Source organism: Bombina bombina, chromosome 3 (genome assembly GCF_027579735.1).
Source record: "Bombina bombina isolate aBomBom1 chromosome 3, aBomBom1.pri, whole genome shotgun sequence".
NCBI classification, from domain to species: domain Eukaryota; kingdom Metazoa; phylum Chordata; class Amphibia; order Anura; family Bombinatoridae; genus Bombina; species Bombina bombina.
In genome coordinates, this window is record NC_069501.1 from 547,612,306 (window position 1) to 547,640,035 (window position 27,730).

The window sequence follows — 27,730 nt, forward strand, 5'->3', positions numbered from 1 at the left end:
TTTTAAAGCAGTCAAATAAATTAAACACGATAATTGTGCTAGTTGCCTGTTATATTTTGTTTTCTAGTTCATGTATGAATATATAAACTTCATCATGTATAATCTGAATAAAATTAAACTGGGCAGAATAATTCAATTTGTAGTCCTTGGCCATAACATGTCCTTGCTGTTGGGAAGTTGCAGCAGGTTTCTTAAGACTTTGTCTTATAATTTTATGTTAACTCATCTGAATAATTAGAGTTATTGGATCTGTGAATTAATTTATATTGTTTTTTATTTCCAGAGACACAAAGTACAGTGGGCGGAGCGTTAAGCACGAGAGTAAGTATACTAAGCTTTGGTGCACTTACTTGGTTCTCAAGTATCCCACACAGGCCGAATTTAATTGATTTTCTTATTTGATGACCAAATAATCAATCACAATGTTAGACCCATTAATTAACCTAGCAGACATTCCAAAAAAAACAAAATAAAACCCTGAGTTTTAAATGTTGTGTAGGTCGTTAGCAAAAAAACTGCACAGGCCTTTCTGTCCTTATGCCATTGTCCTTATATTATTGGGATCCTAATCTGCGGCCTAATCCAATTAACCTTCCAGGCACCTGGCTGATGCCCTATTTGACCCTTAAAGTTAAAGTGACAGGAAACCCCAACATTTCTTTCATGATTCAAATAGAACATTCAGTTTGAAACAACTTTCCAATTTTTACTTCTATTATCAAATTTGCTTCATTGTCTTGTTTTCTATTGTTGAATGAAAAATATTGCACTAATAGCAGCTAGCTGAACACATCTAGTTAGCCAATCACAAGAGACAAATGTGTGCAGGCACCAATCAGCTAGCTCCCACTGTGTAGGATATGTGCATATTCTTTTTCAACAAGGGGTACCAAGAGAACGAGACACATTTGAAAATAGAAGTGAATTTAAAGTATATTAAAGTGACATACTCTATCTGAATCATGCAAGTTCAATTTTGACTTTCCTATCCCTTTAAGTGCTCCCTCTGCTGGCTTTTGGAAAGGAGCACTGCTACACTACCTTTTACTCCTGACATGCCAGCCAAACACATGTCCCCATCGTGTGTTAGTTCTAAAACGACTGCTTTTGTGTCCCATTACTGATCCTTTTAACATATGCCCTGATTTTCCACTGTCACACTGCCCTGTGGTCCTCCTATCTATCACAGACCAGCTTACCTCCATCATCACTAGCTGCCATGGACACACTTTCCTGCAGCCCTACTAGCTGCCAAGTACATGCTGCCCTGCAGCCCTGCTATCCTCTTCAAATATACTGAATGAGTATGCTGCCCTCCAGCTCTATTAGCTGCTATGGTGAGGCTGCCTATCATCCCAACTTGTACCAGCTTGCACTCTGCCCTGCAGCCTCACTGGCAACCTCACAGAGGCTTTCCCTTTAACCCTCTAATAGCCCTAGTGAGGCTACATCTTGACATCTCACCATATATTTACAATACAGTGCCCATACAGTCCCCTTTTAGCCAGTCTATATCACACCCTAAATTACAGTCTTCCAATAAATGATACGTCGTAATAATCACTTCTCTTTATTTTTTAGATACCACTCAGACTCACTCGGAACATCACATTGGCTCCCCTTACGCATCACCTCAAGACGAGGATTCTCGCTCTCTACGACACGAATCTTGTGGCCGGACTGCTAAATCTAACTGTCGTCAAGCATCTGCAGGGTCTACTAAACTGGGTGTGGATGGTATTCTCACCCTATTAAGAAGAAAGTGTGGCAACGGACGTGTTAACCTTCAGCCAGTTGTAAGGCTGATGGATATTATGAAGGATCTTAACCAGCTTTCCAATGATCTTCGATCTAGTGGGGTACGTCTGGACTATGCTGATGTTAGCCCTCCAACAGAACCAGAAGACACAGAGCCTGGATTACAGTACAGTTTCTTTTCATCTCACAGCCTTGCCTGTGGCTTGCGCAGCCCTGAGGAGAAGCCCCAAGAGACTGTAGAGAAGGAGCAAAACATACCTGTCTCACCCAACCCAGACTCTATGGGTTTAGCAAGCTCACAAGTCCTTAGAGAATTAGCAGCTTTAGCCTGGATGGAACCTCAGCCTGCAGAAAGTGAGAGGGACCAAGAGGAGGAGGTTGTTAGTAAAAAAGAAGAGATGGAGGAGAGTAAAATCAAACAGGAAGATGGGGATTCAGGAGAGGAGAATGAAGCAAATAAACAGGAAGAAAGCAATGAATCAGGAGAAGAACATGAGGAAAGTAAGCAGGAGGAGGATTCAGGGGATGAGCAGGAGAGTAAACGGGAAGATGAATCAGGAGAGGAGCATGAAGAGAATAAACAAGATGATGATTCAGGAGAGGAGCAAGAGGAGAGTAAACCCGAAGATGAGTCAGGGGAAGACCTGGAAGAGAGTAAACAGGAAGAGGAATCATCTGGTGACGATCAAGAAGAGAATAAACGGGAAGAGTCATCAGGAGAAGAGCAAGAAGAGAATAAACAGGAAGAGTCATCATCAGAAGAAGAGAAAGAGGAAAATAAACATGAAGAATCATCAGGTGATGAGCAGGAAGAGGAATCCGAAGTGAAAGAGGAACAGATTGCAGAAATGACTCAGGAGAATGAGTTTAAGACTATAGTTGGCCATGAACATGAAACTCCCATAAAAGATGGAGACGAAGAAATGAGAGAGGAAGAAAAGGAAGATCTACTTGAGGAGAGGCATGAAATGATTAAGGAGATGGAGAAGAAACCAATGGAAAGGGAAATTAGAATAGAGCCACGGTTTGATGAGGAGCTTCCCTGGATGCTCCCTCTCTTTTCCCCTGCAGCAGAGACTATCAGACGTTTGCCATTTTCTCATCGAGGAGGTCCTAGGTTTGGACCAAGAGGCCGCAGAGGTGATAGAGGGGGTAGAGGGCGTAGGAGGAGACCAGGAAGACCAAGAACATCAGAGAGCTTGTCTCGAGCTCATGTTATGCCTCCATACCAACGAACTCCAGATGAGCCCAGAGCCTATCGTCTCCATGAGCCAACTCTGCTTCACCCACGCCCAACAATCATGCAGCAGCTTAATGAGACAGAACCTAAAGTAGAAGAAGGTCCCCCAAAGAAGCCAAAGCGCAGAGGCATGCGTAAGATGGTGGTACGCATTGCTAAGATCCCAATGCCTATGGGCAGGAGAAACAAGACCAGCTACAAAGTGTCATCTTTTAGTAGCTCCCTAAGTGTAGAAGGGGGAGAGTTAATTGGAGGTTCTGGCCCAGGCCCCACTTCCCTCCTGAAGATGAAAAACAATGGGCGAAATGTTGTGATGGTGTTCCCACCAGGGGAACTCCCCATTATCCTCAAGAGGAGAAGAGGGCGACCTCCCAAAAATCTTGTGCTGGCACGGGAAGCACCACCAATGATTTCACAGCCTCTTCCAGCTGAACCCATTGCCCCTCCCCCTCCTGTTCCTCAGCCACCCCCACCATTGCCTGAGGGTGAGGTGGTAAAGAAGAGGAGAAGAAGGAAACAGAAGCTAGCATCTCCCCAGCCATCTTATGCTGCTGATGCCAATGATAGCAAATCAGAATACAGTGATGTTTTGGCAAAGCTGGCATTCCTTAACCGCCAGAACCAAGGAGCTGGGCGCACCTCTCCTCCTCGCTGCTGGACACCATCACTGCCGGAGTCTGTACATCAGGCTCCTGATACACACAGTATTTCACAATATCTTCACAGAGTACAAGGATACCGCAGGCGAGGAGGGCGAGGAGGGGGACCAGGTCGGCGAGGAGGATGCAACAGCCACAATGCTGACCTGTCCCGCTGCTCTTTTAGTGAGTTTTTTGAGGGAATTGGCAAGAAGAAATCAAAACCCCGACCTGTTGATCCTCTAAAACCTCGGAAACGGAGGCAACCACGAGTAGAGCCAGATCCTAATGCCAAGCCTAAACGTAAAAGGAGATCCAGAAAGAATGGTGCAATGCTTGATGACATGACAAATGAGGGAGTAGGATACTCTGGTATATCTGAATGGGGTGGAGAGGGCAAGGGAGGCCCATGGCTATCACAGCTCTCCCACAGCCAGTCTAGCAATAGACATTGCAGTTACCAGGGGCCTGAGCACAGAGGATTTGCTGCGATAAATAGTGAATCCCCAAGTCGGCCAGGGTACTACCCAGGAGGAAATTCTGGTTCAACAACCCAAACTGAGGGAGGAAGTCAGGATAGACATGGACTCTTCACTGGATATTTCCGCTCCCTTTTAGATTCAGATGATTCCTCTGATTTAGTGGATTTTTCCATGGCTGCCCAAAGACAGGAAGCCCGCAAGTCAGCATCTGCATTTTCAGGATCGTCCTCTTCTCCAAACCCAAGGACACTCCAGTCCTACTCAAGTTCCCGGGGAGCCAAAGCCAGCATCCAGGAGTCATCGTACCAAAGCCAAGGGCAAACAAGGCAGCCCTTTCCACCAAACAGGGGGGCAACAAGCTACTCAGCACTAACTCAGCCAGAGTGCCGTGGCTCTGAAGCCTTCCAAAAATTGCTTTCACGCTCTCCAACCTCACACCATGCTGGGAACTTTGGACAGTTTGGAGGGTTTGCAGGATCTGGTGTTCAAAACATGTCTGGACATGGGATCTTTGCTCCTAACAAGCAATATCCTGGACCTCCAGACTGTGTGGGAAACAAGGACTGTAGCTTCTCTTTCAGTGGTGGTGCCAACAGCCTACCCTCATCACCAGGCAGTGCCCACAGCAGCACTGGCTTCAACCAGCAACCACAGCAAACTTCAGTAGTGGGTTCAGGAAACAACTTATCTAAAAACCCCTTTTTCAACACATCGGAGTTACCACCTTTTCCGCCACTGAGGAGTGAGAGTCGCTCTGGCACTTCTTCCCCTGCTGGCTACATGCTACCCAAGGTTTCAGGACCACTTTTTCCTGGGGAAAACAATCGTCCTTTTCCAGGTGCCTCTGGGACAGGACAGTGGGGATTCAGACAAGGTTATGGACAGACAGACTGGGGCTCTGAAAGTTTTAGCCAATTGTATGGCCCTGGGTTTGACTGTCATATGACAGAGCCCAATGTAATTCTGGACATTAGTAACTACACACCACAGAAAGCCAAGCAGAACACAGATAATATGTCTGAGTCCTCCTCTGACAGCACACAATACACACAACCTGGTACTGGCTACCGTAGAGCTAACAGTGAAGCATCATCAAGTGAGGGCCAATCAAGCTTGTCCAGTTTAGAGAAGTTAATGATGGATTGGAATGAAACATCCTCTGCACCTGGTTATAGCTGGAACCAGAGTGTTCTTTTTCACCAAGCAGCCAAGCCAGGAAGGGGACGCAGAAAGAAGGCAGACATTTTTGATCCTTCCCAGCAACACCATCACCTTGGTTTTTCCTCTTCTTCCCCATCCTCCTCCTCTTCCTCTGCTACTGCTCCACCAACTGGCTTTCCTACCAAAAGAGGCGGAGGACCCAGAGGCCCACGTGGTGGTCGAGGGGGAGGCTGTGCCACTGGCAAGAAAGAGCGGGGGTCAGGCAAAAACAAATTTGCTCCCAAACCACCTGCTCCTCCACCTTCTTCAGTTAACTCCCTATTTCACGAGACTTCAGATCTTGGACTTGACTGCTATAGTGGGGACAGCAGCATGTCTCCACTTCCCTCTCATTCTCGGGCATATGGGTTGAGCGAGAGAGAACCCCCCTGCGACTTTTCTGGTCCTTATTCCATGAATCCGTCCACCCCTTCTGATGGCACCTTTGGCTTCCAGAGTGATTCCCCTGGACTTGGCCCTCCTACCACTGAGCTAGAGCCTGGTAAACACTTTTCCCATCATCCTCAAGCTGGAGGCAGCAACACAGTGGGTGTGCCTCATCCTCCAGTGCCACCCCCAAGCCTAGGCTATGATCACCCTCTGCAGGACTCTCCCTTTTCCCCAAATTGCTCACCTACATTGGAGCTGCGACCAGGGGAAGGAAGGAAGCTAGTTCCCACACTTCCCTCATCCTGTGATCCCCTGAAACATGGTTTGCCCCCACATCTACCCTCTTGTAGAGAGCAGCTTCCCCCTCAGCCCCCAAGTCATCACCGTTATGATCCACCCAGCTGTAAGAATGCTGGTTACTGGTACCCACCCTGTAGCCCACCCTATGATGGCAAGGGGGGGTTATTATCGGACTTCATGGGCAGGAGGGGAGATGGAGTATCCTGCCTGAGCCCCCACATCCCCAGCCCCAAAAGAGACAAAGAGACGCTGGACATGGTGAGGGGACACCACAGAAACCCTTATCCTTGCCCTTTACTCAATGATATCACCCACTCCCCTGTGCAGAGAGACTCTATGGTGCAGCTCCAGGATTCCTACCGCTACCCGGCCTTTCCCCCACAAGGTCCCCCCATCCTTTCCCCCCCCAACATGAAGGGTGGGTTCATGGGGCCTGATAATATGCCTGAGGACAACTTCACAGTCACCTCCCTCTAGTGGAGGTGACAAGTCTGGAAACATCAGAAGCAGCGGAGGCCGGGGGGGTGAGGTGAGGAGTTAGTTGTAAAATGAGGAGCTGATTTTAGAGTTTATTATAATAATTGACAGCACATGAAAGATCATTGCTCATCTCAGGGTGCCTAAAGTTCATGAATTTAGGGAGCTTTACTTTTTTTCTGCCCATTACATTTTTAGGGCTCCTTCACCTTTTTTCCTGTCCCACCCAGTTTACTCTACTTTATTTATATTTTAGTGTTATCTGCAATGTTACCTTGATTGCTTTACCTTCACTTTAATGATTTAGTCTGGAGATCTGTCTCAGTATAACGTTAAAGGGACGTTGTACAGTAAATTTGTTCTCCATAAATATATTCCCAATTGTCCATTTTACCTGGAGTGAATGAAATTGTTTACAAATCAACCCTTTGTTTTTTTTTTTGTCTTTTGAAATACTCACTTTTGCCATTTGAAACTACCACCTATACTGAAAATTTTAATATTACAGTATCGGCTATAGAAAAACTATGTAATTAGGAGAAAGCAGCATAAATCAAACTCCCAGTTGAGGGTGGGAAAAGAGGCCTGTCCATTTGAAAAGGTGTTCCTGTAGCAACTTTGAATACAACAAACTCTTATTAGCTGCTTGCCTGAGTACATTGTCCCTTTAAGGAAACTACAAGCAATGTAATTCTATGTGCAAATTTGTTGGTTGTCACATTCAAGGTTTAAACTGGGTTATTAAAAATATATGCTGGCTGAGCATAATGGGAAATGTAGTTCCAAAACCTCTGGAGGGCCAAGTTTATGAATGTCTGTCCTAAATATTTTTTATATATAGATATGTGTGTGTGTCTCACTCACCCCAAAAATGACTTATTAAAGTGAATGTCAATTTAGATGAATCGGTGCCCTTGTTTTTAAATAATCCTATTAAAATCAAGGGCACTTTAATTCATCAAAATTTACATTTCACTCGTTTATTGACATTCAATTTAAATATGCAGAATACAGTTTTTTTCTGATGTGAGCAATGATCTTTACTTTGATGATACTATGTCTTCTGTGATGGTCATAAGTTATGATTTTTTTTATTACTCCTTTAAGTAGCAACCTAAATCATTTTAAGCAACAGACATTGAACTGCCTAAATTAAATGTTCCATTTCAATGAGCAAATACTTGTCTTGTGGACACCCTACTCCAGGCTTCAGTCAATCAAAAAGAGAAATCTGTTATTAGTGGTTAATATGAACATTTCAAAACATTACACTTCTTCTTTTAAATGGAATCAATTAATTAAAATATATTTAAAAAAAAAGACAGTAAACATATTTAGATTGTAAAATAAAATGCTTATTATGTGTAATAAAACAATATTCAAATATGCTTTCATTATTTATTGTGCCCCATTTTTCTATAATTGTAAGAGCAATTAGATTGTGGAACTCATTACCCGAGGAGGTGGTGAATGCCAATACCTTTAGATACATTTAAAAATGGTTTGGATACATTTGAATTCAGGGATCTGATTGCTTGTGTTAAATGGGTCACCTTTTAATTGGATTAATTTAAGCGCAACTGAAGCTTTTTTGTAAGTATATTAGATTTCTATAGGTTGAACTCAATGGACTTCTATCTTTTTTCAACCTCATCTACTATGTAAAGATTGAAATAGTGTTTTTTCTGATTCTGAGAACTTAAAGGGACAGTCTAATTAAAATTAATTTTTCACGATTCAGATGGGCTATGCCATTTAAAACGACTTTCCTATTTACTTTTATCATCAAATTTACTTTGTTCTTTTGGTATTCTATGTTGAAAGCTAAACCTAGGAAGGCTCATATGCTTATTTCTAAGCCCTTGTTGGGACGCCTATCATCTTAGTGCATTTTGATATTTTTTTACAGCAAGACAGCGCTAGTTCATGTGTCATATAGTTAACATTGTGCTCACTTCCGTGGCATTACCTAGGAGTCAGCACTGATTGGCTAAAATACAAGTCTGTCAAAAGCACTGATATAAAGGGGCAGTCTGCAGAGGCTTAGATACAAGGTAATCACAGAGGTAAATATTATGTTAAATGGACAGTCTACACTGCATTAACAAGTACCTTATTGTGATTGTTGTACTGCGGACACCCAAACCATCTTGTGCCACTTCATACAGGGTAAAAGGAAAAAAGTATTTAAAAAAATACTTTCTCTTGTAAGGTGTATCCAGTCCACGGGTTCATTCATTACTTGTGGGATATTCTCCTTCCCAACAGGAAGTTGCAAAGAGGACACCCACAGCAGAGCTGTCTATATAGCTCCTCCCCTAACCCCCACCCCCAGTCATTCTCTTTGCAAGCTCTCAACAAGTGGAAGTATAAAGAGATATGTGGTGATTTAGTGTAGTTTTTCATCTTCAATCAAGAGTTTGTTATTTTAAACGGTACCGGCGTTGTACTGTTTGCTCTCAGGCAGAAATTAGAAGAAGAATTCTGCCTGGAGGATGATGATCTTAGCAGATTGTAACTAAGGTCCATTGCTGTCCTCACTCATAACTGAAGAGTATGGGAAAACTTCAGCTGGGGGAACGCCCTGCAGTTTGCCTGCTTTGAGGTATGTTCAGTATAATTATTTCTAGAGAGATAAGTTCTAGAAAATGCTGACAGAGCCTTTTTGAAAATGTGGTAAGCTAGATACAGTGATTTAATAACGACTGGGATCAGCTTGCAAGGTTGGGTAATACTCATGTTGTTGTTTGTTATCTGGTGATTAGGTGTTAAAAACGTTTGCCTTTTACATATGCAGATCGTTTTTTTGACAGTGTTTAAACTTGTTTTTGGGGTTGATTTTCCACATGGCTTTTTTCACAAATTCCTAGGAGTGTTTCTTTAAGGCCCCTCTGACATAGAGTGTGGTGGGAGGGGCCTATTTTCGCGCCTCAGTTGCGCGCTTGCTTTCATTCCAAGACATCAAGCTTTTCTAGAGGATTCCTGCTGTGTCTGAGGACCACTAAAGAGGGTTTCTTCAATTTCTGTTCGTACTTAAGGGCAGGTAGGCACCACAGCAGAGCTGTGGTGAGATGTTTAGTGGTTTTATACTGGTGGTAGAGGTTTTTTCAATCCGGTTTGGGGGCCATAGGGTTAATTGTCCATTTGCAGGACTCAAGAGTTAGCCCTCCTCCCGATAAACATTCTGGAATTAAGAGCAATATTCAATGCTCTTCAGGCATGGCCTCAACTGGATGCGGTCAGGTTCATCAGATTTCAGTCGGACAACATCACGACTGTAGCCTATATCAACCATCAAGGGGGAACAAGGAGTCCCCTGGCAATGATGGAGGTTTCCAAGATAATTCTATGGGCAGAGGCTCACTATTGCCATCTCTCAGCTATCCATATCCCAGGAGTAGAGAACTGGGAGGCGGATTTTCTAAGTCGGCAGGCTTTTCACCCGGGGGAATGGGAGCTTCACCCGGAGGTATTTGTCCAACTGATTCATCTATGGGGCAGACCGGAGCTGTATCTGATGGCGTCCCGTCAGAATGCCAAGCTTCCTTGTTACTGGTCCAGGTCAAGGGATCCTCGGTCAGCACTAGTAGATGCCCTAGCAGCGCCCTGGTCCTTCAGCCTGGCTTATGTGTTTCCACCGTTTCCTCTTCTCCCGCGTCTGATTGCCAGAATCAAGCAGGAGAAAGCTTTGGTGATTTTAATTGCTCCTGCGTGGCCTCGCAGGACTTGGTATGCAGATCTGGTGGACATGTCATCCTGCCCACCATGGCCTATGCCATAGAGGCAGGACCTTCTAATCCAAGGTCCATTCAAACACTCAAATCTAACTTCTCTACGCCTGACTGCGTGGAGATTGAACGCTTGATCTTATCAAAGCGTGGTTTTTCTGAGTCTGTTATTGATACCTTGATCCAGGCTAGGAAGCCTGTCACCAGGAAGATCTATCACAAGATATGGTGTAAATATCTTAACTGGTGTGATTCCAAGGGTTTCTCATGGAGTAGGGTCAAGATCCCTAGGATTCTATCTTTTCTCCAAGAAGGATTGGAAAAAGGATTGTCAGCTAGTTCCTTAAAAGGACAGATATCTGCTCTGTCTATTCTCTTTCACAAGCGTCTGGCAGATGTTCCAGACGTTTGGGAGTTTTGTCAGGCTTTGGTCAGAATCAAGCCGCTATTTAAACCAGTTGCTCCGCCATGGAGTTTAAATTTAGTTCTTAAAGTTCTTCAAGGGGTTCCGTTTGAACCTATGCATTCATTAGATATTAAGCTTTTATCTTGGAAAGTTTTGTTTCTTGTTGCTATCGCTTCAGCTCGAAGAGTTTCAGAGTTCTCTGCTCTGCAGTGTGATTCACCATACCTGATTTTCCATGCGGATAAGGTGGTGTTATGTACTAAGCCAGGTTTTCTTCCTAAGGTTGTTTCCAATAGAGATATTAATCAGGAAATTGTTGTTCCTTCTCTGTGTCCGAATCCTTCTTCTAAGAAGGAACGGTTGTTGCACAATCTGGATCTGGTTCGTGCTTTAAAGTTCTACTTACAAGCAACTAAGGATTTTCGTCAAACATCTGCCTTGTTTGTTGTCTACTCTGGAAAGATGAGAGGTCTCAAGGCTTCGGCAACTTCTCTTTCTTTTTGGCTGAGAAGCATGATCCGGTTAGCTTATGAGACTGCTGGCAAGCAGCCTCCTGAGAGGATTACAGCTCACTCTACTAGAGCGGTAGCTTCCACATGGGCATTTAAAAATGAGGCTTCTGTTGAACAGATTTGCAAGGCGGCAACTTGGTCTTCGCTTCATACTTTTTCTAAATTCTACAAATTTGATACTTTTGCTTCCTCTGAGGCTATTTTTGGGAGAAAGGTCTTACAGGCAGTGGTTCCTTCTGTTTAAGTTCCTGCCTTGTCCCTCCCTTCATCCGTGTCCTATAGTTTTGGTATTGGTATCCCACAAGTAATGGATGAACCCGTGGACTGGATACACCTTACAAGAGAAAACAAAATTTATGCTTACCTGATAAATTTATTTCTCTTGTGGTGTATCCAGTCCACGGCCCGCCCTGTCATTTTTAAGTCAGGAGTTTTTATTTTTTACAACTACAGTCACCACTGCACCCTATAGTTTCTCCTTTTTCTTACTTGCCTTCGGTCGAATGACTGGGTGTGGGGGTTAGGGGAGGAGCTATATAGACAGCTCTGCTGTGGGTGTCCTCTTTGCAACTTCCTGTTGGGAAGGAGAATATCCCACAAGTAATGGATGAACCTGTGGACTGGATACACCACAAGAGAAAGAAATTTATCAGGTAAGCATAAATTTTGTTTTTTTCTTTTACAAGATATGACGAGTCCACTGATTTCATCCTTACTTATGGGATATCGCCTCCTGGTCAGCAGGAGGAGGCAAAGAGCACCACAGCAGAGCTGTATTTATAGCTCCTCCCTTCCCTCCCACTCCAGTCATTTGCTTTGCCCGTGTTTGTGATAGGAAGAGGTAAAGTGAGGTGTTTAGATTCTTCAATCAAGAGTTTTTTTTATTTTTAAATGGTGCCAAAGTGTACTATTTTACTACCGGGCAACCTCTGGAAAAACCAATTACACTATGGGAACTTGTGAGGTTTTAGTCTCACTACGCCTCTCATATTGGTGGTGCCTGGATATGGACTTAGTGAATTTTCCTAAGACCCTTATGTCTTCACAGGACCTCAGGAGGAAGAGTGGACCTCTTGACACTGTGTGTATTTTCATGCTGTTACTCAGCATGGAGGTAAGTGCAGTCTTTTTATTTCTGGGCCTCTGCAGCATATCTCAGAACTGACTGTACTCTACTCTGGCAGTTGGGGGTTATGGGCTCTGACAAGGGTCTCCCTGAACAAATATTTTTGGTACTAGTATACGAATGTCAACCAACACATTAAGTTTTCCAGACAGTCCGGCATTTCAATCGTTAGCCAGAAGCGCTGGGAGGTTTACTGTAGTACTCAGATGTGGAAGTACTGTAACGGGCAGGTCTCTGTTTAATTTTATGTTTAAAGAGTTTGGCTGACGCTGGGGGTAGTGTTTATGTAGGACTATGGCCTTAACTTGATTCCGGTACATGGCGATAAGCCTTTATTATTTTACTGGGTTCTGTGCTTTGTTTCCACCCATGATTGGCGGGGTTTGATTTTGCGTGCTTATCCGCGCAGTTTTGTCTCAGTTGAGTTCCGGTGGGGTACTTGAGCAGTGTTCTCTTACAGCTCCTAAGTCCGCTTGTCACGTTGTACTTCAAGCGATCTTAGGCACGCTGTTTGGAAAGGTAGCGGTGGTCCGTGGAGGCAGGTAGGAGCCGCAGCGGAGCTGTGGCAGGGTGACTGTGTGCTTTTTTTCTCTGGGACCAGTGGGTATTTATATCGGGGCCCACATGAGGAGTGTGGAGTATAAATTAAACCGCACCTGACTTATATTTATTTTATACATTTTGGGTTTTTAATTCTAATTAAAGACACAGTACACAATTTTATTTGAACTGATTTTTTTCTGTTTATCAGTGATTTGACCACGCTTGCCTTTGCTTCTGTTACTATGGAAGACATCGAACACAGTACTTGTCCTATGTGTTTAGATGCCATTGTGGAACCCCCTGTTACGTTTTGCCCCCCATGCATTGAGAGGGCTTTACAGTATAATAAAGATTTATCTAGTGGCTGTTCTTAGACTGATAAGACTCAGGGTATACTGCAAACTTCTCCCCAAGCGTCACAGCCTTTAACGCCCGCACAGACGACGCCATGTTCTTAAACTGCGTCCACTTCATTCACTCTGCAGGATATGGCTGCAGTTATGTCATCTACTCTTACAGAAGTTATATCTAAGTTGCCAGTGTTACAAGGCAAACGGATTGACAGTCCTCAGAGGGTGCGCTAGTGCTTGGATGTTGATTGTAGTGATGAGATACCGAACTTGATGGCAGCACTCCCGATAGTAATCCAGATGGATTTCTGGCTATGGTAGAAGGGAGAGAAAGAAGAGAGGCGCCAAAAACATAAAACAGTATCGTTAGTTGAACAGGATAAAATTCCCACACGATAAAGCTTCACCCCGTAGTACCAGATACTCACAAACAAAGCGGCGCAGATGGCGTGCCTCTAAGCGCAGATCGGGACTGTTCTGGGTCGCCCGACAGACACACCTCGACTGATGTACGTCACCCAGTGACCTCCAATAGGCAGCCGGCAATTGTAGTTCCGTAAGGCTCCGAACAGCCAAGTACCGCTGTGAGTGTTAAAGCAGGGTTCAGCGTAGAGCACAGAGGTTCTGAATGAGTATATAGCAGAAGCTGAGCACAGCCAAATCGTCACCCAACTACACTGTGTATTCCTGGTATCCAGTGGGTAAAATCTCAGATACCAGTATAGAAAGAGAGCTCTGCTTGTGTTCACCGTTGATCTCTGAGACCTACAAGGCAAACGCAGCAGGACAGAGGCCCATGTGGTCCCTGCGACTTCTGATGCTTTAATGGCTATCTCCGATATACCTTCCCAGGGCTCTGAATTGGGGGGTAGGGAGATCCTGTCTGAGGGGGAACTGTCTGACACAGGAAGTGCATTACCCCTGACAGATTCGGACGTCATGTCCTTCAGATTTAAACTTGAACACCTCTGCCTTTTGCTACGAGAGGTTTTGGTGACTCTGGACGACTGTGATTCTATTGCGGTTCCACCAGAGAAATTGAGTAAGATGGACAAAAACTTAGAGGTCCCTTCTTATTCCGATGTTTTTTCGGTTCCTATGAGAATTTCGGAAATTATTGATAGGGAATGGGAAAGACCGGGTATCCCGTTCTCTCCTTCCCCTATTTTTAAGAAAATGTACCCTATAGCTGACTCTTGGCAGACGGTCCCTAAGGTGGAGGGAGCTATTTCTACCCTGGCGAAGCGTACAACTATTCCTATCGAGGACAGTTGTGCTTTCAAAGACACCATGGATAAGAAGTTGGAGGGACTTCTCAAAAAGCTAAATATTCATCAGGGGTTTTTATTGCAACCGGCGGCCTGCATTGTAACAGTCACAACTGTGGCTGCTTTTTGGTTTGACGCTCTAGAAGAGTCTCTTAGAACTGAGATCTCCTTAGAGGAAATACAGGACAGAATTAAGGCGCTAAAGTTGGCTAATTTTTTTTATTACGGATGCTTCCTTTCAGATAACCAAGTTAGCTGCTAAGAGTTCGGGATTCTCCATCTTGGCACAAAGAGCTTTATGGTTAAAATCTTGGTCGGCGGATGTGTCTTCTAAATCCAAGCTTTTGGCTATTCCTTTCAAGGGAAAGACCCTATTCGGGCCTGATTTGAAGGAAATCATTTCTGATATTACGGGAGGTAAGGGTCATCTCCTCCCTCAGGACAAAACATCTAAGCAAAGGGGACGACAGAGTAATTTTCGTTCCTTTCGTAATTTCAACAGGAAGGGAACTATTCTGAAGCCAAAGCCACCTGGAGATCCAACTAGGCTTGGAACAAGGGTAAACAACCCAAGAAGCCCGCTGCTGCTCCCAAGACAGCATAAAGGGGCGGCCCCCGATCTGGAACCGGATCTCGTAGGGGGCAGACTTTTTCTCTTTGTCCAGGCTTGGATAAGAGATGTTCAGGATCCCTGGACACTAGAAATTGTGTCTCAAGGGTATCAGTTGGAGTTCAGAAATTCCTTCCCAACGGGAAGGTTTCTTCTTTCACGATTGTCTGCAGACCAGATAAAAAGAGAGACGTTCTTACGTTGTGTAGAAGACCTCTCCACTATGGGAGTAATTTGTCCCATTCCAATACAGGAACAGGGGCAAGGGTTTTACGCAAATCTTTTTGTGGTTCCCAGAAAAGTGGGAACGTTCCGACCCATTTTAGATCTCAAGAGTCTAAACAAGTTTCTCAGAGTTCCATCCTTCAAGATGGAGACTATTTATTTAGACAATGCTTCCATTGATCCAGGAGGGTCAATATATGACTACCATGGACTTAAAGGATGCATATCTTCATATTCCTATCCACAGAGATCATCACCAGTTCCTGAGGTTTGCCTTTCTGGACAAACCTTTTCAGTTCGTGGCTCTTCCTTTCGGGCTGGCCACGGCACCCAGGATCTTCACGAAGGTTCTAGGGTCCTTGCTATCTGGACGATATTCTGATCCAGGCGTCGTCTTATCAGCTGACAAAGTCTCATACCGACATTGTTCTTTCCTTTCTGAGGACTCACGGGTGGAAGGTGAATTTAGAAATGAGTTCACTGCTTCCACAGACAAGGGTTCCTTTCCTGGGAACTCTTAATAGACTCTATATCCATGAAAATCGTTTTGATGGAAGTCAGAAAGTTAAAAATGTTAAATACATGCCGATCCCTTCAGTCCAATCCTCGGCCATCAGTGGCTCAGTGCATGGAGGTAATTGGATTGATGTGGCGGCAATGGACATCATTCTGTTTGCTTGTTTTCATCTCAGACCTCTACAACTGACCATGCTCAGACAGTGGAATGGAGATTATGCAAATTTGTCTCCTCAGATAGATCTGGATCAGGAGACAAGGGACTCTCTTCTTTGGTGGTTGTCGCCGGATCATCTGTCCCGAGGGACGTGCTTCCGCAGACCCACATGGGTGATAGTGACAACGGACGCCAGTCTATTAGGATGGGGAGCAGTCTGGAATTCCCTGAAGGCTTAGGGTGTGTGGACTCGGTCAGAGTCTCTACTTCCAATCAATATTCTGGAGTTGAGAGCAATATTCAATGCGCTTCAGACTTGGCCTCAGTTGGCTTCGGCCAAGTTCATCCGATTTCAGTCGGACAACATCACGACTGTAGCTTACATCAATCATCAGGGAGGAACAAGGAGTTCCTTAGCGATGACAGAAGTATCCAAGATAATTCGATGGGCGGAGGCTCACTCTTGTTATCTGTCAGCAATCTATATCCCAGGAGTGGACAACTGGGAAGCGGATTTTTTGAGCAGACAGACGTTTCATCCGGGGGAATGGGAACTCCATCCGGAGGTCTTTGCCACCCTGACTTTCAGATGGGGCAGACCAGAGCTGGATCTTATGGCATCTCGTCAGAATGCCAAGCTCCTGAGATACGGATCCAGGTCCAGGGATCCTCAGGCCGAACTGATAGATGCCTTGGCAGTGCCTTGGTCGTTCAACCTAGCTTATGTGTTTCCACCGTTTGCTCTCCTTCCCCGGGTGATTGCTTGGATCAAACAGGAGAGGGCTTCAGTGATTCTCATCGCTCCTGTGTGCCGATCTGGTGGACATGTCCTCTCTGCCACCGTGGAAGCTTCCATTGAGGCAGGACCTTCTCATTCAGGGACCCTTCCATCATCCAAATCGAGTTTCTCTGTAGCTGACTGCTTGGAGATTGAACGCTTGATTTTATCTAAGCGAGGGTTCTCTGATTCGGTCATTGATACCTTGATCCAGGCACGTAAGCCTGTTACTAGAAAGATTTACCATAAGATATGGCGTAAATATCTTTATTGGTGCGAATCCAAGGGCTACTCATGGAGTAAGATTAGGATTCCTAGGATTTTATCTTTTCTCCAAGAAGGATTGGAGAAAGGGTTATCAGCAAGTTCCTTAAAGGGACAGATTTCTGCTTTATCTATTTTGCTACGCAAACGTCTGGCAGATATTCCGGATGTTCAATCTTTTTGTCAGGCTCTGACTAGAATGTGTTTAGACCAATTGCTCCTCCTTGGAGTTTGAATTTAGTTCTTAAAGTTCTTCAAGGGGTTCCGTTTGAACCTATGCATTCCATAGATATTAAGTTATCATCTTGGAAAGTTTTATTTTTGGTGCTATTTCTTCTGCTCGCAGAGTTTCTGAGCTTTCGGCATTACAATGTGATTCTCCTCTTTCTAAGGTTGTTTCCAACAAAAATATTCATCAGGAAATTGTTCCTTCATTATGTCCTAATCCTTCTAAGAAGGAGCGTCTGTTACATAACTTGGATGTGGTCTGTGCCCTGAAGTTTTACTTGCAGGCGACTAAAGAATTCCGTGAATCATCTTCATTATTTGTTTTCTCTGGAAAACGTAGGGGTCAGAAAGCTACGGCTACCGCTTTCTTTTTGGTTGAAGAGTATCCTCCGTTTTTCATATGAGACTGCTGGACAGCAGCCTCCTGAAAGAATTATGGCTCATTCTACTAGGGCTGTGGCTTCCTCATGGGCATTCAAAAATGATGCTTCTGTTGAACAGATTTGCAAGGCTGCAACTTGGTCGTCTCTTCACACTTTTTCCAAATTTTACAAATTTGATACTTTTGCCTCGTCCAAGGCTGTTTTTGGGAGAAAGGTTCTTCAAGCAGTGGTGCCTTCCATTTAGGTTCCTGTCTTGTCCCTCCCTTTCATCCGTGTCCTATAGCTTTGGTATTGTTTCCCATAAGTAAGGATGAAATCCGTGGACCGGTCATATCTTGTAAAAGAAAAGGAAATTTATGCTTACCTGATAATTTTTTTTATTTTACGATATGACGAGTCCACGGCCCACCCTGACAGGTCTTTATTTTTGTTAAACTTCAGTCACCTCTGCACCTTGGCTTTTCCTTTCTCTTCCTAACTTCGGTCGAATGACTGGAGTGGGAGGGAAGGGAGGAGCTATATATACAGTCCTGCTGACCAGGAGGCAATATCCCATAAGTAAGGTTGAAATCCGTGGACTCGTCATATCGTAAAAGAAATAAATTTATCAGGTAAGCATAAATTTCCTTTTTTTATTTAGCCATTATAAGATGGCAGCATATATCCTCCTAGAGAATTTGTGGGCACGTCTGTTGCCTAGCAGCATCCAATGATCAGGCTCTCACTTGAAAAATTGATGACTCGCACCCATAGTTTTGCATCTGCGCAATGTGTCTGACCGAGAGTCTCATGAAATCTAGCCCAGTCACAAACACTGCTGGGAGTGATTTCTACTAAACCCACATGACGAAGGGAGGAGGAGTTTGTCGGCCATATTAAAATGGCCAAATAAAGAAAGTTTCCCTAGCATACTGTATTCATTTTTGTCCTGCATGAAGTGGCAGCAGATGGTGTGGGTTGTACACAGAACAAAAATTAGATTAAGGTGCTTGTTAATACCGTGTAGACTGTACCTTTGATATAACAGTGTTGGTTATGCAAAACTGAGGAATAGGAAATAAATGCATTATCTATTTTTTTAAACAATAAAAATTCTGGATTAGACTGTCCCTTTAAAAAAAAAAAAAAAAAATCATGGCAGGCTTCATAAGCCTAACCATGCCTGTCCATAATTTGCTTCACCAGTTTATCTGATAATAAACTGCAAAACAATGGAAAATTTGCTAAAATAAAAAAATGGCGGTGGTTAGCCCGGTCCAGTTTGGCTTTTCCAAATTAGGGATGTGAAATTTGGCTATTTAACACATTCAGCAAACATTGTGTTAATGCATTTAAAAAAAACTGCAGTCCTATAGTATGTTAATCTATTGCAATACTGCAATTACAGTTTAAAGGGACAGTAAACACTTTGTCTTTACTAGATACTTCTGTTGTGTTGCTATAGAAAAAAAAAAAGTCCAGTCTAATTTTAAAAAAAAATCACATCTTGTTTGCTTGTATTTCGATAGCCAAACTTCACCCACCACTTACCTCATTTGGAGGAGCCAATCTGGGCTTGAATGTGCAGCTGACATGGCTAGTCCCAGTTATTGGACTTGTATAAACTGCATTGTTTTACAGTTCTTATCTGTTTAAGTCAACTAGGAAAATATATGCAACAGGGCTAGCCTTGGGAAGTCTATATTGTGCTTTTTCACTTCTGAAGGTTAGAAAAGCCACAATTACAAGAAAAGGGGGCAAAATAATAATCAAAGTATACTACAAAGTGTTTTCATTATGCATAGCTAAACTGTTTAAGTTAAAGGGACATGTAGCCCAGAAACATATTTCATGATTCCGCTAGAGCATACAATTTTAAACAACTTTCCAATTTACGTATGTTATCTAATTTGCTTCATTCTCTTGGTATCCTTTGTTGAAAAGCATACCTACGTAGGCTTGAGAGCTAGCTGCTAATTGGTGGCTGTGCATATAACCCTCTTAATATTGGCTTACAGATGTGTTCAGCTAGCTCCTTGTAGTGCATTGCTGCTCCTTCAACATAGAATACCAAGAAAATTAAGCAAAATTGATAATAGAACATACAATTTTAAACAACTTTTCAATTTACTTCTGTCTATCTGAATCATGAAAAAAAAAATAAGTTTTATGTCCCTTCGGATTTAGGTAGTCTACATTTTCAATAGCAAAGTACTGTGTGGGTTGACCCACTGAGTTTTTGTGGTTATTAATCCTAAAATTTGGGTTGCAAAAAAATTAGGGTATATAAATGTATATATCATTTAACTGTTTTGCTCCTTTACTCTGCTCTCTACTGTGTAAAGAGTTTGACATAAAAAAAAGGTACTGAATGTTTAGTGCTTGCCCCTTTTTCAGATGCTGCAGTAATGAGTGGTGTGTGTGTATAGCACCCCCTACATCAGTGTTTCTCATCCGCGGTCCTCAATTACCCCCAGCAGGTCATGTTTTCATTATAGCTGAACTAGAGCACAGGTGAAATAATCAGCTGATCAGTAACTATGGTTACTACCCTGCTCTCATCCATCAGCTGATTATTTCACCTGTGCTCTAGGTCAGCTATAATGAAAACCTGGCCTGTTAAGGGTACATGAGGACCGCGGTTGTGAAACACTGCCCTAGATCAGTCACAGCATCTCCCTTTCATTCACATGACACAGCAAACCTTCTTTCATATATGCTTGTTGATAAATATCTGTGTTTTGAAAAAATGCCCTTAACAGATGTCTTCCATGTCAACGCTTTGGTCACAGTAAATAAATTAGATTTAATACTTTGAAGCTAGTGGGCAACACTTGAGAATGGATTTAACCTTCTTTTCCTGCCCATATACCACTTTTTCTTGAATATAGTTTTGTATATTTTTGCTTTCTTTGAAAAATAGTCTAATCGAAATTTGAACCAGAATAACAAAATCCATTTTTAAGCCTGAAGTAGACTATCCACAAGGCAATTCAAGTTGATATCTGTCATTAAACTTATTTGGCATCTGGTTACAATGGAAACTACATATTTTTTCAGATCCATCCAATTGCTGTCCGTAATAATTCTGACCATCAAATGGGAGGGGGAATCGGAGTATTTTGGTTTTCACTTATAATAGTTTATTTTAATGTTAAAAGGACATCAGTCAACATTTTCTTGATTGCATCTAAAAGAGGATAATATTATTGTTTTTTTAACTGTAGTTCTTATCCTAAATGTCCGCAAACAGCTGTGGAAGATATACTTACACTATTAGCCAGTGAGTAATTAATCCCTATAGTTCAGCTGTGCACAAACCTGTATTTCTTTATCATTTGACTGTTTAAAAAGCTTTAATTTGTTTCATTACTACTCTTTGATGTGCATGACAGAGAAGTTTTGTGCTGAATGTCCCTTTAAAAATCTATTGAGAAAGAACTGTAAACTATTATATTTACATGATGTCAATTGATCTTCACTGGTGGATATTAGCCAAGAAATCTTCTCCTGTATATGTATATATTCCCTTCCTGTATGCTTCAGTTTTGTTTCTACCTGTCCAGACTGAAGGTTTTTTCTTCATAAATGGATAGAGTCCACAGCTGCATTCATTACTTTTGGGAAATAAGAACCTGGCCACCAGGAGGCGGCAAAGACACCCCAGCCAAAGGCTTAAATACTCCTCCCACTCCCCTCATCCCCCAGACATTCTTTGCCTTTCGTCCCAGGAGTTTGGCAGAGAAGTGTCAGAAGTTTGTTTTGTCTCTTATGGAGGGTAGTACTCTTCGACATGGGACGAAAGTTAGAGTCCAGAGATGCAGGGAGAGTCTTTCTGCGAAACCATCCCGACTCATATTAACAGCTCCACAAGCAATCAGCGTTGTCAACCTTCGCTTCGCTGTCTGCTTTCTTCTCTCAAGTCCATGGTGGAGTCGCTACTACTATTCGTCACACTTGAAGGGCCGTGTTCCTGTTCCACGGCGTAGATTCCGGTAAGATTGTTTAATTTTACTTTATCAGAATGTACTGTAACTTATTTGCTTCTTGTAAGGTACTATCTTGCGGGACTTATTAAGTATATAATATAGGGCCGCAGTGAGGTTCCTTTGGTATCTTGGAATCGAGGGTTAATATCTCCCGAGGGGGATTATTGAACAGGGTTTTTTTAAATCATGTTTATGTGATTCAATCTGCTTATGTGTAGTGTTAACTGGGCTCTCGGCTTAGAACATAAGGGCCTTTGGAATTGACACAACCTTATGTTTGGGCTCGCTTTTTTTTTGGACTATACGGTTCATTTTGTGACTGGACGTGTTTACGTTCTGGTCTTCCATTTCCGCGTTCCTGACCATGTGGCGTCTGAAAAAATTCTTGTCTGGTTCCTAGGAGGTGTTGAGTGCCCCAGCCATTGTGGGTGTCAAGTGCCGTTTAGAATTTTCTTAATCCATATTATTATATTCTCTTTCTAGTTATGGAGGATTCTGATGCTGAGACTGTTCAAATTTCGGATTCTTCGACTTGTGAAGAATGCGAATTGGCCCCGTTTACACAGGTCAATCAATAGGTTTGATATGCCGTATTAGAGCGCCTTGTTCCTCGGGCTCGGGGAATCAAGGGCCCACTGAGCCATCCACCTCTGGGGGTTCTGTCCTCCGAGAGGCGAGTTCCCTACCGCTCCCTACTACTACACATGCGGGTAACCCAGATTATGTTTATCCCTCCTTGCAGGGGGGCTTGTTCCCCTCAGAGGTTGCGGCTCATTTTCACTTTCACATATTTTTGGAGATTATGCGTCTGCAAAGTCCAGACGTTTATTTGCGTTTTTGCTCCTGCCCTATCGTCCTGGGTCCCCCGGCCTTGGGTGGGCCTTTACAGTTCCCTGCAGGTGTAGCTGTCCCTGAGTGTTGTGCCTTTCGTTACAGAATAGCACGTCTTCGTGTTTTACTCAGACACGTTTTTGAGTTGCTAGAGGATCCTATCCTTAATGGATACGGGAATCCACAGTATTATACTTAGAATGGCTCACCTCATTAGACATGAGTTGATGACGTAATCTCCTGATTGTCGGTTATTGAGATCTTTCCCAGTTTTTGTTGGAAGATCAGGGTTCCGTTTGGCTGGTCCTGTCTTATATTTTCTTTCACCGGTTAGGATGACTTTTTCTGGGATCGATTCTCGCTTTTTACTTCTGCGGAAGTTTAAGGGACATATTAGTCCTATGTTTTGTCTGTTGCTCTCTTCCCCTGTGAGGGAGGATTTAGGCAGCTTGACAGTTATGGCACTGTCTGCAGGCTGGTCCTGCTTGGGTACAGACCTGTCTCGTGGCTTGTTCAGGCACGTGGCGCCTGTTCTGCCTGGCTGGTCCGGTTGAGGTGCCGAGTGCTCACTTTTATTATTGCGTTTCTTGTTTTTATTTTACAAGTTTCAGCTAAGCATTCTAATGAGGACTCGTGGGCCCGCGAGGCTGGAAGGATTGTTTTAGTTCTTATTGAGCCTTCAAGCTGGTTGACTGGGTCAGCGGCGTTCCACTGCGTCACTCCTTTTGCTTCCTATTCCCTCAAACTAGAGTATTCTTCCTCACGTGGGAGGATTGGGGGTTTAGCGCCTCCTTACTGCTGGTTTAAGGAGGTTTGGCCTTTTGGAGGCTCTAGGAAGTGTCCTGTTGGACGTGTTCCTTCCGTGGTTTTCATGTCAGTGAGACCTTGGATTTCTCCATGTGGGTTAGTTCTCTTTATGGGGCCTTGGGTTTCCCTTCAGGAGATGGTTGCTCTCTTCTTTGAGTCACTTTGGATTTTGTCCGTTCCTCCATGTTAGTTGGGTCTCCTTCGGGGACCTGAATTTCTTTTTGAGAGAGTTCTTTTGGACTCTGCTTAGGATTTTTCCCGGACCTGGGGATGTTCCGCATCCTTGGTTTTAGGTGGTACTCTGTCTCGTTTGGTGAGGTGGTGACTAGCTTTTGATCGAGTGACCTTGTCCTCGTGGTATTCCCTCTCTTTGCACGTCTTGTGGCAGTGGAACGCCTATGGGCTCTAGTGTCTTGGTTTGAGATGCTCCTTTGAAACGTTGGACTTCGGCATGGGGTGGTCTCTTCCTTGGGTCGGGACTTGTGAGGTGTTCTCATTCTTCAGGTTCTCCTGGATATTATATTAATATCTCCCTGTTTTCTATATCAGACAGGGTGTTTAAATTTCTGGGATATTGTTTGTTTTCAACAATTGGGAGTTTGGGAGGCCTTGTTTTAGGACTCTATTTGGAGAGAGGCATGCTCTCTGGGTTGTTCTGTTATATCCGGAGTCTTGCTGGCTCCATGTCGAGATGGGCCTTTGCTAGACTCTTCTGGGTCTTTGGCCCTGTTGACTGTCTTTATGGAGTTTCTGGGGGTTCACGGGCTCTGTGGAATGGCTGAGCCATTTTTTCCGCTCTTTTGTGAGCGGGTGTTCCCCTGTTTCGGACCTACTGACGCTTGGGCTGGCAGTAGGTCCTGAGATTATTTCTTGGGGGTGTAATGGGCCTAGTTGAGGTTCTATGGCTCTTCCCTTTTGTCCTTGACCCGGGTGTTTACCTCTTCTGGGTCTGCTACTCGTATTTGTGTTGAATATTTTAGTATTCTAAGGGCTGACGACTTCAGGATAAGTCTTTAGGTGTCGTTTCGGGGCTTCCACTCCACGTTGAGAGTAAGGATCGCTGTTCGGATGCCTGGTTCTAGACCTTGTGGTTATTGTTGGTCTGAGCGTTGCCTCCCCTTATTTGTCATGGACCAATTATTTTCTTGCTCTATCCCTTTGGGAATTTTGGGCTGGTGTTCCCTTCACTAGTAAGGGGTGTGCGGTTGGGGGCCGACCGCTGGGTGACAGGTTCTCCTGGAGGACTGTTGGCTCAGTCGAGTCTGATTTTGCGGTCTCTAGCTAGGCTTCCGGACTATCTGCGGGTCAGTGTCCTTGTTTTTCCTTCAATGTTCTCGGCTTAGGACGAAGCAGGGTTTTGTTGGGTAGTGGTTTCAGGCCTGGTGCCCTCAGAATGGGCTGCCTCTTGTACTTCCGTCTTGGCATTCAGTGTCCTCTATAGCTTGGGTATTGTTTTGCCAAAAGTAATGAATGCAGCTGTGGACTCTTCCATTTATGAAGAAAAACATAAATTATGCTTACCTGATAATTTTCTTTTCTTCAGATGGAAAGAGTCCACAGCTCCCCATCCGTATTTTTTATGTGGGGCGTCTGTATTTTTATTCTTCTGGCACCTTTTCACCCTGATGTTTCTTCTACTGTTCCTTGTTCCTCTGCAAAATGACTGGGGATGAGGGGAGCGGGAGGAGTATTTAAGCCTTTGGCTGGGGTGTCTTTGCCTCCTCCTGGTGGCCAGGTTCTTATTTCCCAAAAGTAATAAATGCAGCTGTGGACTCTTTCCATCTGAAGGAAAGAAAATTATCAGGTAAGCATAAATTGTTTTTTTAATGTATTTTTTTTATTAGACTTCTTATGGAGGAGTCTAAATGTTAAATCACTCCAGCAATAAAGAACTTAAACAATGTTAAGGATAGATTATTTACTGTGAAAAATAGACAAGCTAATCTCTCAATTTAGCATATAAAATAATAATACTGATGAAATTTGTAATGACCGGCAACATACTGATATATCCTCCTCCTGATGAGGATCTCTCTGATTCAGAAGATCCTTCTTCAGACATTGACACTGATAAATCATCTTACCTTTTTAATATTGAGTATATTCGTTCTTTGTTAAAAGAAGTGTTGATAACTTTGGATATTGAGGAGTCTGGTCCTCTTTATATTAAATCCAGTAAACGTTTAAATTCTGTCTATAAACCTCCTGTGACTACTCCTGAGGTTTTTCCTATTCCTGATGCTATTTCTGATGTGATTGCTGAGGAATGGTTTAAGCCTGGTACTTCTTTTGTTCCATTCGTCAATGTTTAAAAAGTTGTATCCTTTGCCAGTGGCTAAATTAAAGTTTTGGGGAAAAGTCCCTAAGTTTGATGGGGCTATTTCTTCTCTTGCTAAACGTACTACTATTACTATGGAAGATGGTACTTATTTTAAGGATCCTTTAGATAGGAAGATTGAGTCTTATCTAAGGAAAGCTTATTTGCATTCTGGCTATATTCTCAGACCTGCCATTTCTATGGCTGATGTTGCGACTGCATCAACATTTTGGTTGGATAGCTTAGCACAACGGGAAAAAGACTGATTTGCATAGCATTGTTGGTTTGCTTCAACATGCTAATCATTTTATCTGTTATGCTATTTTTGATACCATCAAGAATAATGTTAAATCTGTGTCTTTGGCTATTTTAGCTAGAAGAGCTTTATGGCTCAAATCATGGAATGCTGACATGGTATCTAAATCTAGGTTACTATCTCTATCATTCCAGGGTAATAATTTGTTTGGTTCCCAATTGGATTCTATTATTTCCACTATTACTGGGGGGGGGGGAGTGAATTTTTTTTGCCTCAAGATAAAAAGTCTAAGGGCAAATCTAAAGCTTCTAATCGGTTTTGTTCCTTTCTTTAGAATAGAGAACAGAAAACCACTCCTTCACCTAAAGACTCTGGCTCCACTTGGAAGCCATCCTCGAGTTGGAATAAATCCAAGCCTTATGAGAAACCAAAGCCAGCCCCCAAGACTGCATGAAGGTGAGGCCCTCGATCCAGTTCTGCTGGTGGGGGCAGATTGAAATGTTTTCAAGACGTTTGGGCAGGTTCCGTTCAGGATCATTGGATTCAGAATATTGTCTCTCAGGGGGTATCAAATAGGTTTCAGAATAAGACCTGTGAGAAGATTTTTTTTCTCTCTCACGTTCCAGCAAATCCTGTGAAAGCTCAGGCTTTTATGAAGTGTGTTTCATATCTAGAGCTTTCAGGAGTAATTGTACCAGTTCCAATTTTGGAACGGGGTCTGTTTATTTTTCAAATCTATTCATTGTCCTGAAGAAGGAAAATTCTTTCAGACCGGTTCTGGATCTTTGAATCAATTTGTAAGGGTCCCAACTTTCAAGATGGTGACTGTAAGGCAGGGCTCGACAAACCCAGGAGCCTGGTAGCCACTGGTTTACTAGAATTTTACCCCTGGCTCCTAACATTTTGGGTTATTCTCCATATATCTATTTACAAATCCATCGGTCAGGCTCCTAAAAATAAGCCTGGCTCATAAATATTCTTACTGGCTCCTAATTTTTAAACACATTTGTCAAGCACTGCTGTAAGGACTATTTTGCCTTTTGTTTTTCCATCAGGATCTCAAATCGCTAAATTTGCGGAACCGTGCCCTAACCTCCGGAAGGAACAAGCCACCTTCCAGAGAAGGATAAGCAAAATCTGGGTTACCTGCATGCGTAGTAAGAGATGGTGGTAGGGAACTCGCCATTCGAGGAACAGAACCCCCAGAGGCGGACGGCTCAGCAGCCCTTTGATTCCCTGATCCCGAGGAATTGAGCACACGAAAACGGCATTCGGAACATAACTGATAGGCATGTATCATCCGGGCCAATTCGTATTTCTGACAAGAAACAGAATCTGAACTAGAGACTTCTGCCTCCACAATATCAGAATCCTCCATAACCGGGTATTGAATACAAAAACGGACCAAATAAGAAAATGTAAATGGAACCTGACACCCACAATGGCTGGGGCACTCACCACCTCTTATGAACCAGACACCAGCGGACCAGAATTTTTCTGTCGCCACGCGGTCAGGGATGCGGAAATGGAGAGCCAAAACGTAACCACGTCCGGTCACCAGGTGAACTGTACAGTTCAGAAAAAGCGCACCCGACCAAAAGGCCACATCACTTCCAAGGCTCTTATGTTCCACAAGCCATGAGCCTAAGTAACACTACACATAAGCAGGTCTAATCACATAACAAACATGATTAAAAAATACCTTGTTCAATAACCCCCCTCAGGAGATATTAACCCTTGATTCCAAGACACAAAAGGGGCCTTACTGAGACCCTGAATTATAGTTAATCCCGAAAGGTGGTAGCCTCTCGGGAAACCATTTATATTACAATACAATCATGACGAAAGTAAAATGAAACAATCTTACCGGAATCTACGCCTTGGAAAAGTAAGACGACTTTTCAAGTGTGACAGATAGTAGCATCGCCTCTGCCATGGACTTGAGAGAAGAAGCAGGCAGCAAAACTCGTCA

At 43.4% G+C, this 27,730-nt stretch overlaps 1 protein-coding gene across 3 annotated transcripts in view; it reads left to right on the forward strand.

Moving 5' to 3' along the window:
- The window catches only part of AHDC1 (AT-hook DNA binding motif containing 1), a 187,311-nt gene that overhangs the window by 123,706 nt on the left and 35,875 nt on the right, over positions 1-27,730 (forward strand). For all 3 annotated transcript variants that reach the window (XM_053707051.1, XM_053707050.1, XM_053707052.1), the window contains exons 3-4: positions 284-321; positions 1,582-6,537. In XM_053707051.1, coding sequence (XP_053563026.1) covers positions 284-321; positions 1,582-6,485 — 4,942 coding nt within the window. In that variant the 3' untranslated portion in view covers positions 6,486-6,537. The remainder of the gene's footprint in view (positions 1-283; positions 322-1,581; positions 6,538-27,730) is intronic.